This window comes from Pan troglodytes, chromosome 10, assembly GCF_028858775.2.
Source record: "Pan troglodytes isolate AG18354 chromosome 10, NHGRI_mPanTro3-v2.0_pri, whole genome shotgun sequence".
Lineage (NCBI taxonomy): Eukaryota > Metazoa > Chordata > Mammalia > Primates > Hominidae > Pan > Pan troglodytes.
Window position 1 is genome coordinate 50,422,685 of NC_072408.2, and position 12,988 is coordinate 50,435,672.

The 12,988-nt window shown below is 39.3% G+C and overlaps 1 protein-coding gene across 13 annotated transcripts in view; it reads right to left on the reverse strand.

Moving 5' to 3' along the window:
• Positions 1-314: 314 nt before the first annotated feature.
• ANO6 (anoctamin 6) overlaps positions 315-12,988 on the reverse strand; it is a 216,726-nt gene continuing 204,052 nt past the window's right edge. For 8 of the 13 annotated variants that reach the window (XM_509014.8, XM_003313749.6, XM_009425570.5 and 5 more), the window contains 3 exons: positions 11,378-11,580; positions 9,587-9,692; positions 315-3,552 (listed from right to left, as the gene is read on the reverse strand). In XM_509014.8, coding sequence (XP_509014.3) covers positions 3,346-3,552; positions 9,587-9,692; positions 11,378-11,580 — 516 coding nt within the window. In that variant the 3' untranslated portion in view covers positions 315-3,345. Of the gene's footprint in view, positions 3,553-9,586; positions 9,693-9,744; positions 10,050-11,377; positions 11,581-12,988 lie in introns of those variants that run through there. The other 5 variants (XM_063786752.1, XM_016923586.4, XM_063786748.1 and 2 more) reach the window with 3 other exon arrangements.

A 12,988-nucleotide genomic window follows, 5' to 3' on the forward strand; every position in this document is an offset into this window, starting at 1 on the left:
ACATTTCATTAAACTAGTAGGTGAAATCAAACATTATTCAAAAGTCTGGTAAAAAGTGGTAAAATTTGCTAGATTGATGAAAAGAATAGGATTTGGGCTGAGTTTAATAACTAGCTTTTCTGATCTGTAACCTTAATACACTGAATATAATTTTTAAAAATCCATAGCAAATCTCTGAAGTGAAGGCTGTGAAAAATCTACACAAAAGCACACATTTATCTAAAAGTGATACACAACTGGCCACTAGTAAATAGCAGATATATATTTGTTCTCTTCCTTAAAAACGTTAAGACAGTATAGAATAGACCATACTATTGTTTGTAAAAATGAATTTATTAAAATGCTCATTATAAAAGAATATTAAAATGCACAGAAATTAACATTAATAATTATAAAAGAATATTAAAATGCACAGAAATTAACATTAATTACAAACTTTACATCTTATGCCACAATGTATGAAAAGCATCATGAATAGTTCTACTTCAGTTAAGCTGCTCATACATTTTTACCCTCTCAAACATAATATGAACATAAAATGGTACAAGAAGTGTTTCAACAAGAGTACATTCTGACCCCCATTGTGAATTAATGTTTTATGAAATTCAAGACACACATGCAATAAAAAAGGGAAGACTTTGGTGACAGTTTATAAGATGGCCTTGTTTAGTTTTAAAATAAAAATGATAGCTTTCCCTTTCTAATGATATATAGCTAAATTATCTGAGGGATGTTTAATGAAAAATCCCCTGAGTATTTGGTCTAATGTTTCAATATGCTAAAATTCACAGGCATTAAAAAAGGATATAAAGCTCAGTTTCTCTAGTGGTTAACACTGGACAGGCTGAAGGCTAGATTCTCCCTCTTCACAGGTCCACTGACACACCCATCAATTTCCCCAGGGCTGCTGCCTCTGAAGCCACTTACAGATGCAGCCACCATTGTCTGCAGACACAGCTCCATGCTTTTCTTTATCACTGCAAGTCAGCCGTGGACTCACTAACACTGTGGATGGCATGGGGAAATGACCCTGCATCTCCACTACAACTCTGCTCTTTTGGGCATCTTAACAGTGTCAGATATTACATTTGGTGCCTTTAAATATGTAGAGGGTTTTTTTTTTCCCTCCTGTCCACAGCAGCACATTTAATCTATGAAGAGGATTTTCTCTGCTGGGGCTATGAAAACAAATGCACATTTCTTTTAAGTTCTATCATACATACAGGAGATAAGGTAAAAACATTTCCTTTTCTATGCTGACATACATGGCGAGTAACTGCCAAATTTAAACACTAGGAGATAGTCACTCACACACTTCAGAGAAGAGAAGAGGTACTAGAGAGGAAGTGACACCCGCTTCCAGAAGCAGTATCTCAGGAGTGAAGAGAGGAACAGTGGCACTCCTGTCTTGGCTGCGAATGAGAAAGAGTTTCCTTCAGTGGGAAGAAATTCATTTCTCCATCCCAGTGCAGTCAGACTTCATGGGGCCTGTCTTGAACTCTGATTGCATCATTAACATGATCAAGAGAGACAGTGAAATGGGGTCCCGGATCCACTGCGACAATTCAAAAGCCTACAATACTGCTTTGATGGATCCTACATAAATACTTACAAATCATTCATGGCAGGCATTTGAAATCATGACCTAGAGTTACGCTACTTTATTGTAAAAAGCCTCTAAAATCTGAGCTTTCCTTTGCTGCTGGGATTCTGATAGGTTGGCTCCTCTGGCGTTTAACAGCATCCCAGTGAGGCCCATGCAGCATGACCATGATGCAAATCACCTCCCTCTTGTGCACCCAGCACTGACCTGTTACCAGTAGGGGTGAGAGGGCCTGGCTCCCTGTCTTTTCCAGAGCGCCCAGGAGGCCTGACACTTACAAGGCAATAAAGTGAAGTAGACTGCTAGGCTGAGCAAAAGTGAGGGGGCAAGACGTGCATGGCAAGACAGACAGGAGTGCAGCAGGAAGTAATCTCCAGATAATGGTAGGGTTTGTGACCAAACCCTTTTCCTTTATTACTCTTAACTGCCTGATTGGCTCTAGAGGAGGCTAAAAAATCAAATCTAATCTGAGTCTCTTTACTTGATTATGAATAAGCTGGGTATACTCCTGTCTCTAGTACAATCAGACAGTTACATCAAATTACTGGGCCCAGAGTAACAGGATGGAGGCTGCAAGGAAGCCACATTCTTTATGGCAGAGACTTTGGTGTGTTGATCACTTTGGCATATAGAAATAAGCCAATTCCTGCAGACTCCTTGACAAAAGGCACTCCCCACCCAATGACCACAATGAGGGCACTTGCTGTTTCTGCCCATGCACACAGTCGTGCCCCAATGGCTGTGTAGTGAGCCATTCACAAAGGCAGCTGGTGATGTGTAATACTGCACCTTCTGTATCTAATGAATAAAAGTCAACTGGTAGAAAATTGAGGGGCTTATCTTTTCCAGACAATTACGTTGATAAAAATGTAATTTTAATCATGTGATATCACTGTTTTCCAAGAAACTACACATCTTTAGAAAAGATTAATTATCCAGATCAACATGAGTTAAAATGCTGTTTGAATCTGTAACTTTCCCTGCTTTTGTCATTTTATTCCCTTGAGATCTGCAAAGCAGTCAACATTGATTAGGCACGGAACCTCCTAGGAGTGCTCCTGGAAGATAAAAAGTGTCACTGTGGATTAGGACAAATATGCTTCAAAACCTTGCTATCTTCACTCCAACCTACTAAGAGTATTTTTTTGAGATGGAAAGACATGCTCAAATGAAGACTGAAACTATTTCCTCTGATTAACTGAGGTTTCCTTTCTGGAGGTATTGAAAATACACCTAAATATTGTGAATCCTTGAGTCTAGTTAGCTATTTTTAATCACATGAAAGCTATTAAATCTATAATGATGGTACTGTAAGGAAAAGATGACCCTGGAACAGATCTAGCCAAGTGAAGAAATAAAACATGGCTTAAAAATAAAGGAGATCATGTGCCTGAGAATAGACAGAAATGAAAATAATCAAACAGAAAAAAAAGAATCCATTCTACTTTAGAAGGGGTGGTTTTTAAGCACACTGAGGGACTTTTTCTGTAAAATTCCAATTTATCAGAAAAAGGTAACATTGAGGTTTTCCGGGTGATAAGTTTTATGCCCTTCATGATCTAAGTTTTACATTTTCCAGTTTCTGCATCGCTAGCTGAAACTGAAAAATAATACATGAGGAAATGGCAATAGTTGAGACTCATATTTGCCAAAGTGATTTAACTTACACATTCTCATTAGTGATTCCTAATATATTTTGACAAAGCTAAATTCCTTAAAGTGCTTCTCAGAACATAAAGCTCTTATTCTGATTTTGGCCGTAAATTGTTATCTACTGCTTCTATCATCCGCTCAGCTATCACCCCCATATTTTTCGTCATATCTTTGAGGTGATTCTCATGAAGAAGCTTTTGGGTTAGGTATTTTTCTCTCTGGATCTTGCTCTTCGTGCGTTTTGATACATCGGGAATTGCATATGAAATGAAAAATTTCACAGAGTAGATGACGTGCTGGGGAAGAGAAGAAGAAAAATGTCACTCACAAAGAAATGGAGGAGAACACCGAGTTCCTTTCATTCTTGCTTGTCATTATGGCAGTTTATCTGGACAAGGCAGTGGACATTTTACACACACATCCAACCGCTAATGCCATTGTGTCTAATCAACAGTGTGGCTCTAGCAGTTACTGTTACTTTACACATTTAAATAATACTATGTGATATGTAGAAAAGTATATATACACACATATAATGGTTATAAAGGATAAAGAAAAAATGAATACCTCAAAAAACCTCCATTAAACTTAAAAACTAGGATGCTGACAATGCTGTTGTATTTTGTGTCTCTTTTTCTAATGGCCTTGCACTTCTCCAAAAGTCAGTGCTATCATATCTGTACAAGTATATGTGTATCATTCTCACTTATTTTTTAAAAAGTTTGACAAAATATGTATATATACCCCCAAAATATAGTCTTGCTTGACTTCACCTTTATGATGCTGCATGCAGTCTTTTGGAAATTGCTGTCTTTGTTTTGGATCAGGTTCTCACTCTGTCACCCAGGCTGGAGTGCAGTGGCATGATCATAGCTCACTGAAGCCTCCTACTCCTGGGCTCAAGTGATCCAGAAGTATGCCACCATGCCTGGCTACTTTTAAAATTTCTTTGTAGAAACAGGGTCTCGCTATGTTGCCCAGGCTGGTCTCAAACTCCTGTCCTCAAGCAATCCTCCCAACTTGGCCTTCCAAAGCGCTAGGATTATAGGTGTGAGCCACCACGCCAGGCCACCTTTTGTTCAAAACGATTTCCTAAGATTGTTATTCTATAAAACTAGTCCACTAATTTTCACTGCTGTATAATATTCTTCCGTGTGACTACACTATAATTTATTTGTTCCCCTATGAACAGGCATTGAGGTTGTTTCCAGTTTTTGTTTTAGGAAAAATGCTGTTGTGAACATTATTGTGCTTGAATCCTAGAGCATTATCTGCAAGTTTCTCAAGAGTGTGGACCTAGGAGTGGGACTGCTGAGACTCTATGTCATGTGAATGTTCCATTTTATAAGATGATACCAAAACATTTTCCAAAGCAGGTATACCAACTTACACTCCCACAGCAGCGATAGTTTCAGTTGCTCTACATCTTCGTATCATCAAACCTTTTTTTTTTTGAGGCAGAGTCTTGCTGTCACTCAGGCTTGAATGCAGTGGTGCGATCTTGGCCCACTGCAACCTCCATCTCCCGGGTTCAAGCGATTCTCCTGCCTCAGCCACCTGAGTAGCTGGATTACAGGTACCTGCCACCATGCCCGGCTAATTTTGGGTTTTGCCATGTTGCCCAGGCTGGATCAGGCTTTTTTTTTTTTTTTTAAACCAACTTAGTGATTATGAAATGGACTTTCCCTTTGGTCTTACTCTGCATTTTCCTGATTACCAATGAGGTTAAACACCTTTTCATTTTTTAATTTATCAATCAAAAATTTCTGACCTAGCAAGGGGAGAGAGATAATATAAGCATAATTAAAAACAAATTATTCATGGTGTTAAAAAGTGATGAGTACTTTGAAGAGATTCTTCTGTAGATTAGTCTGGATATGCCTAAGTGAGCAAACACTTTAAGGAGGTGAGGGAACAAGCCCTACAGATATCAGAAGAAAAGACATTCTAGGTAAAGGGAATAGCCAATGCAGAGCTGGTTTGGAGGAGCCTCAGAATGCATTCGAGAAAAGGCAAGGACGGTGCGGAGCAGGTGACGAGAAGAGAAGTGATGTCTGAGGGGCACTGGGGCGTGGCTGGATCCATGAGGCCTTGTGTGCCACTGTGAGGACTCTGGCTCTGACTCTGAGTGAGAGAGGAAGGGCAAGCCCAGCTAGGAGACTCTGGCCCTAATCCAGGCAAAAAATGATAGTGGCTCTGACCTGGTGGTAGCAGCACAATTGGTCTGAAGTGCTCACTGATATATTTTCAAAGGAAAAGCCAACCAGATTGGATATAGCATTAGGGTTCCAAGGATTCTGGCCTGAGCAGTGTTGAGACGGAGTTGCCATAATCAAGAGGGAAATACTGTGGATGGGAGAGATTTTGGGCTGGGTTGGGAGGAGAACATTTGGAGTGAATGGAGGAAAATATAGGCATGTGGGGCAGCAGATGTGAGACATCTATTAGGGATCCAAGCAGAAAGGTCAGGTAGGCCGTTGGATTCGTGGGTGGAGTTCAGGAGAGGGGTGCTCTGCAAACAGCCATTTTAAGGTCCTTTTAGCATACAGATGGTATTTAGAGCCAGCAGACTCCAGGAGATCATCAACAGACCAAGGAGAGAGAAAAGATGACAACCAAGGGATGAGTCCCAGGATCACTAAGAGAATAAGTGACTGGCATAGAACCTGAGGTGGAATGGCCAGGGACGCAGGAGGAAAGTGTACTTTCCTAGGAGCCCAGTGAGGAGGAGTTTCCAGGGGCAAGTGATGAGGAAAATCTGAAGTCAGATTTTCAGCAAAAATTTGACTCAGATTTTTGCTAAGTCAAATGTTGCTAAGTCAGGTGAGGGGAGGGTTGGGGAAGTGGTGGCTGCTGCTAACTTTGGCAAGAGCAGCTTCAGTGAAGTGGAGGGGGTGAAAGCATGATAGAAAGATAGAGGAATCGAGGACAGCATGTACTGGCAACTCATTCAACGGCGCTGGCCACAAAGAGGAAAAGAGAAGTGAAGCAGGACTGGTGAGGTAAGGATGGAGAGAATTTTGAGATGTGAGAGATATTAGTGTGTTTAGTGATAAAGGAAATTATACAGTAAAGCGACAAAGGTTGATGCTGTAGGAAAGAGTTCTTTCATCTATTTCTGAGGTAGGGAATATTTATAGATATGTGGAATTTCTGTGTTATGCCACCCTTGCATTTCCAGGTTAAAGCCTGGTGGCGTGATGTTATCTTTTTGAAATATATTGCTAGATTCAGATTTGTACATTTTTAAAAATTTTGTGTAAAGGTATACAACATGATGTTGTAAGACACATGTATGTAGTGAGCCCTCAACATCATCGACAGGTTCCTGGAAACTGCAACTCCAGGTCCTTGAATAACGTCATTTCCTTCAATGCTGTTTCGTTACAGCATTGATTAGAAAAAACACTGGTTTTGTTAGATGTTGTTGTCTTAAAGTCATGGTTTCCAAGAGCCTAACAAGGATGTTAAGTGAGGACTTACTCTATAGTGGAACAAATTAACATGTCCATCATCTCACTTTACACATCTTAGAAAGATCTTTGCATCTATGTAATGAATAGGGTTGGCTTCATTTTCCTTTCTCTCTTCTTGTCTGATTTTAGGATTTAGGCTACTCTTAGCCTCACCAAATGAGTTGGAGAGTATTTCCTCTTTCTCATCTCTGAAGGCATTTGTATAGGATTGAAATGATCTGTTTTAAAAAGCTTGGTATCACTCCAATAAAAACCACATGGTCTGGTGTTTTCATTGTAGAAATATTTCAAACTTCTGCTGTAATTTAAGGTTTATAGCTACCTTCTTTAGCATTCTGGAGATAGACTACTCTCTTCTGGCTTCCGTTGTTACTGTTAAAAAGCCTACTCCCATTCTCGCCTTAGTTTTCTGTTAGTCATCAGTTTTTTCCCTCTGGTTACTTTCAAGGTCTTATTTTTGGTGTGCCGCATTTTCCTTGCAATATGTGTAAGTGGATTTCTTTATTCTGCTTGATGCATGTCATGCTTTCTGATCTGTGAACTCTTTCATTTCTTTTATCCATGTTCAGCTTCTTTAAGTTAGTATTTCTCATTCTTCCATATCACTTAACATCTCTTTCATATTTTCTATATTCTTATCTCCCTGTGATATATCAGGAGTAATTTTTTCAGACCTATCTTCCAATTCACAAATTCTCTCTTCAGATTTGCATAAACTTCTGTTTAATCCATGTTTTTTTCCATTTCACCAATGATTTTATTTTAATTTCTAGAAGTTCCATTTAGTTTTTTCAAAATTGCCTTATAATTTTTAGTTTCTTGCTTTTTAAATTCTACCCATAATTATTTAAATGTTTTCACATACAGTTAATTTATATTCCTTATCTGACAGTTCAAACAAACCCTTGAGGTTACTGAGGGTCCAAATCAGTTGTTTCCTGCTGAACCTCACACGTTTTTTGTTTTTTTTTTAATCACCTCTTGTTATTGACCATCTTTGGTTGTGTGCTCATATTTGATTAGCTTGATCTGAGAAAAACCTGGGGACATTTTTCTCCAGAGAAGATACACACTTCTTTCTACTGAGGCAAATGCAGCCCTGTTTTGGGTCTCTGGCTTATCCAGGAATCTCAAGCTCAGTTTTTCCACCTCCCTTCTGACCCAAGGCATGGTCTCCTTGAGCTCCAAGATAGAGGCACTGATGGGTACCAGCTTGCTCTTTGAGACCTCCAGCACTACAGGGGTGCTTATTGCTCACTGCCCTATTAAAGCCCATCACCTAGGCCGGGCGCAGTGGCTCATGCCTATAATCCCAGCACTTTGGGAGGCCGAGGAGGGCAGATCACTTGAGGTCAGGAGTTTGAGACCAGCCTGGCCAATATGGTGAAACCCCATCTCTACTAAAAATATAAAATTAGCCAGGTGTGGTAGTGTGCACCTGTAGTCCCACGTACTTGGGAGGCTGAGGCAGGAGAATTGGCTGAACCTGGAGGCAGAGGTTGCAGTGAGCTAAGATCATGCCATCATACTCCAGCCTGGGCAACAGAGTGAGACTCTGTCTCTAAAAAAAAAAAAAAAAAAAAAAAACCCATCACCTAGTTTTCCCTCTCTCTGTAGATTCTCTTCCCTTCCAGTGGGCTCAGCAATGCAAAGGAATTATCTAGCTGGCTCTAGAAGTTTTGCAGTGGGGATGGTCCACTGCATATGTAAGGACAACATATAATCTACCACAATATCAAAAGGAGAAGGCCACTCGCTTCATCAACTACATGTTTAAATAGAAACCTGTGACTCTTGCTGATATGTCAGATACTGACATGAGTCAGATACTAACCGTGAGTTACTTGTCTTCCCTGTTTAATGTTTGGTAGCTATTTAAAAAAAAAAAAAAAAAAAGAACTAGTATAAGTACCAAAAATCCAGGTAGTCTGCCCCACTTCTTCTCTGCTGATTGGTTTTATTCAGAGCAAATGAAATCCACCTGCCTCAGCCCCTCTTGCTGCTAGGAAAACCACATGCTATAGTTCTGGTCAATGAGATGTAGGTGGAAGTCCACTGTAGGGGCTTCTGGCAAAGCATTCTTTCCTGACAAAAAGGACTGGATGTGGTTAGCATCGCCCTTCTTCCTGCTTTGCATGTAATTTTTTAACTGGAATTTCAGCAGCCATAAGGGGACACATATATGAGAGCAAACCCAAGAACTGGATATACTGCTTCCATCAGTGAACTGGTATTGATTGATTCAGGAGCAACCACAGACTTTCGTGAACTCTATCATATGGGTTGTGGGGAGGGGAATCAACCTTATTTAAGCCACCATAGACTGCATTTTCTGTTTCTTGCAGCTTAATACAATCCTATCTACCATACCAATTAAGCAATTAAACTCTGATACTTTGTAATTTGGCAGTAGTTAACTCACTCTGCATAGGAAGCATAGTTGGCTAGATCAATTACAAATTTATAGCTGCCTTAGTAATTTTTCAGAGCTGGTCAAACTCTCCCAGCAATAAAAGTTTCTCACAGGCAGAGATCACATCATCGTACCCATCTTGCATAAGCCCTTTCATAGCCCAACATGCTGCCCAGTGCCCTAAATTTTAAAAAGTTAGTAATGAATGAAATTGAATCCCCTTTGCACATAACATGCTTTTAAACTTTAAAAGCAGATAATGCTCTCGTTAATGAAGTTGTTTGAGTATTTTCAGGTCAATACTGATTAACATATTTCCTAAAATATTAGCAAGTGATAAGAAGAAAGTATCATACATGTTAAGTATGGAGTTGGCAACACTTAATGGAAGGTCTGCAAATACACATCCTTATAAACTGTTTGAAAGCATACTTTTCCTACCTCCATGACAATGATAAAAGCCAGCTTGGCTGCAATCACATGCCAATAGTAGATGTTGTGTTTATACTCCTGGGGGTGTCCAGGTGGGTATCGGAAATCACGATACCTGAAAACAAAATGGAGACATATTGGGAGACAAATCTTTTTGACTGAATACTGTAAACAAAGGCCCCATTTAAAAAGAGGTCATGCCGGGTGCAGTGGCTCATGCCTGTAATCCTAGCACTTTGGGAGGCCGAGGCATGTGGATCACTTGAGGCCAGGAGTGCGACACCAGCCTGGCCACTATGGTAAAACCCCGTCTCTACTAAAAATACAAAAATTAGCCAGGTGTGGTAGCACGTGCTTGTAATCGCAGCTATTCGGTGGCTGAGGCATGAGAATTGCTTGAACCCGAGAGGTGAAGGTTGCAGGGAGCTGATATGGTGTCACTGCACTCCTGTCTGGGCAACAGAGCAGGACGCTGTCTCAAAAAAAAAAAAAAAAAAGTCATATTTGATTCAATGCTCTTTTAAACTGGACATCACATACATTTTCTCTTAAAGCTCAATTTGGTAACAAAGCCCCAAAATAACTACAGTAGTGCCTCATTTAATATTTAATCAGAGAATGATGGTAATAACATGGTCCATCTTTGTAGAAAAGAATCCATCTTTATAAAAGAACTAAAGTTTTAAATTTGTTCTCCCAACATTTATCCCTGTTTTCTCAAAACAATTCCTGTTTTGGGGATCATATTTATAAATTTATTTATATAATGGTATCATCAGGGTTCACTCAGCTATGGGACTCTCTCTCCTCTTACAGAGTACTATCTGCTTGTTATAATTTTTTACCTAATTCTTTGTTGTCAGATATCAAGTGTTAACTGCTGTTAGTGTATCTTCCTCAGGTAGGACATCTCTAATTTTATGCCTGTAAGCTATTAAACCTAGAAGAGTTTAATTTCTGATTAGAATTGTGGAAAGTAAGAATAAGCAGATTTGATACAGAATTGTGAAGAGGCTCCACTAGGTGTAACACAAACATTTATTTTGGGCTTATTTCTGGTTTCCTGGTTGCATCATTGAGAATCTGAGTTAGTGAAGGCTTTGAGGAGTTGGACTAAATAAACTTTAAAGCTTCCTATTTTAGGTAAAACTCTATGGTCCAGGAAAAAAGGTTGATGACCTACAGTTCACAAACTTTATCAATTGGTAATTTACCTGGTACATACTGTCCACTGTTGAACTCACCAGCCATTAAAATCGATGCAGAGAACTTTGGAATATTTTTAGATAATACTGTTCAGCTGAGTATTCACATCTCTTATCTTTGTATGTCCCTGTTATGTGAGGTGCTAGTTTGCCATCATTCAATATCTTCAGATTGTGCTTGAATAACACAATAGTATTAACAACTGAATTATCTTGGTTCTTGGACCTCTTGAAGTTTCTCTATTTCTATGACTTTTCTTTGGAATCAATCTCCCTGTAATCGTTTGAAACTCTCAACTTTAAATCTTTATGGTTTGGTCTGAAAGTTTTACCCCTGGTCTGAAAGTTTTACCCCTAGTCTTCATTAACTTTTTAATAAATATACATATATATACATTTTCTGAGTTTCACTCAAGAGAAAGCTATGGGGAAAAAATGTCTCTAGCAGCTTGATTTAAATGACACCAAAGCACCTGATTGATCCTGAAGTTAGAAAGAAATAAAAATTTTAAAAATGACACCAAACAGAATTAAGTCACAAGAAAAACCCTTTTAAAGATGAAGTGCATTTTTAAACAAGTAAAGCAGAACTTGCCTGCATGTGGTATGGTTACCCAGGTCAGAGTACGGGTTTCCCTTGCTTTTGTTTTTGAAGTCTGCGACTTTGAAGATGGAGAGAGTGTTGTTGATGTACCCTTCCATGGTGTAGGAAGTGTGGTCCCCGTAGGGAGGGACGGAGAAGGACCAGTAGTACACTAGGCGGGGGATCATGTCCGACGTGAAAGCAATGATCATGGCCTATTTTGGGAGAAAAACAAAGCGAAAATGAAGTTATAGTTTTTTGTTTTTGAGACGGAGTCTCGCTCTTGCTGCCCAGGCTGGATGGCACGATCTCGGCTCACTGCAACCTCCACCTCTTGGGTTCAAAAAATTCTCCTGCCTCAGCCTCCTGAGTAGCTGGGATTACAGGCACGTGCCACCACGCCTGGCTAATTTTTGTACTTTTAGTAGAGACAGGGTTTTGTCATGTTGGCCAGGCTGGTCTTGAACTCCTGGTCTCAGGTGATCTGCCCACCTCAGCCTCCCAAAGTGCTGGGATTACAGGCGTGAGCCACTGCACCTGGCCGAAGTTATAGTTTTTATAGGTCAGGTTAACAAATATGCCAGAATTACTATTTTCATCGTGTCAATTTTTTTTAAAGATTCAGAAATCTTAATTTTTTCTTAACTGCAAAATATATGCAGATAGTGAGATAAGATCTTGCTCTGTTGCCCAGGCTGGAGTGCACTGGCATGATCACAGCTCACTGTAACCTCGAACTCCTTGGTTCAAGTGATCCTCCTGAGTAGCTAGAATTACAGGTACACTCCACCATGCCTGGCTAATCTTTAAACATTTTTTGTAGAGATAGGGTCTTACTATGTTGTCTAGCCTAGTCTGGAACTCCTGGCCTCAAGCAATCCTCTCAGCCTCTCCAAGTGCTGGGATTATAGGTACGAGCCACTGACCTCAGCCTAGAAGACTTGCACATGTAATCAGAGTCAACATTATGAAAATAATTGAGCTTTATATAATTGATTTAGCACTTTTCATAAACACAGAAGGTAAACTGCATGTTTTCCTTGATCTAAATTTAAATAATGACCTCTAAGTTCACTTTTTTCCTGTATAGTATTATGACTTGTTTACACAAGTCAAACCATGACCTGATTTGTTTTAAACTCTCAGTACATGGTTATGTTTGTTGCTTCATTATAGAGTGTGAGCATTTATTCATTTTAACAAAATTTGGGTAGTAGAATTATATTGGGGTTGTCCCATTCATAGTCAAACAATAATGTCTGTTTAGTCTGATCTAGTATCTAAGTCTCTAAACTTCAAAAAGATTAAGTGGATGAAGTTATGAAAATTATAAATTAAACAACAACATACAGAAAATTTAGTATGTTCCTAGATAAAAGGAGTAAATATGGGCCAATCATAAACCTGTGTATCAGAGAGACATCTATTAGGAGGTAAAGCTATTCTGAATTATATGAATTTTCTCTAAAATTCTTTAATTTGGGCTTTAAACTCTCCAGTGTGTAAAACTGGTTGGAAGGAGGGAGAAAGGATTTTTACTTTAAACCAAATTCTATGTGAATAAAACAGCTAAATGATTGTCATTGATGAAGCAGAAAAGTAGACATGTTTTTGGCTTAACAT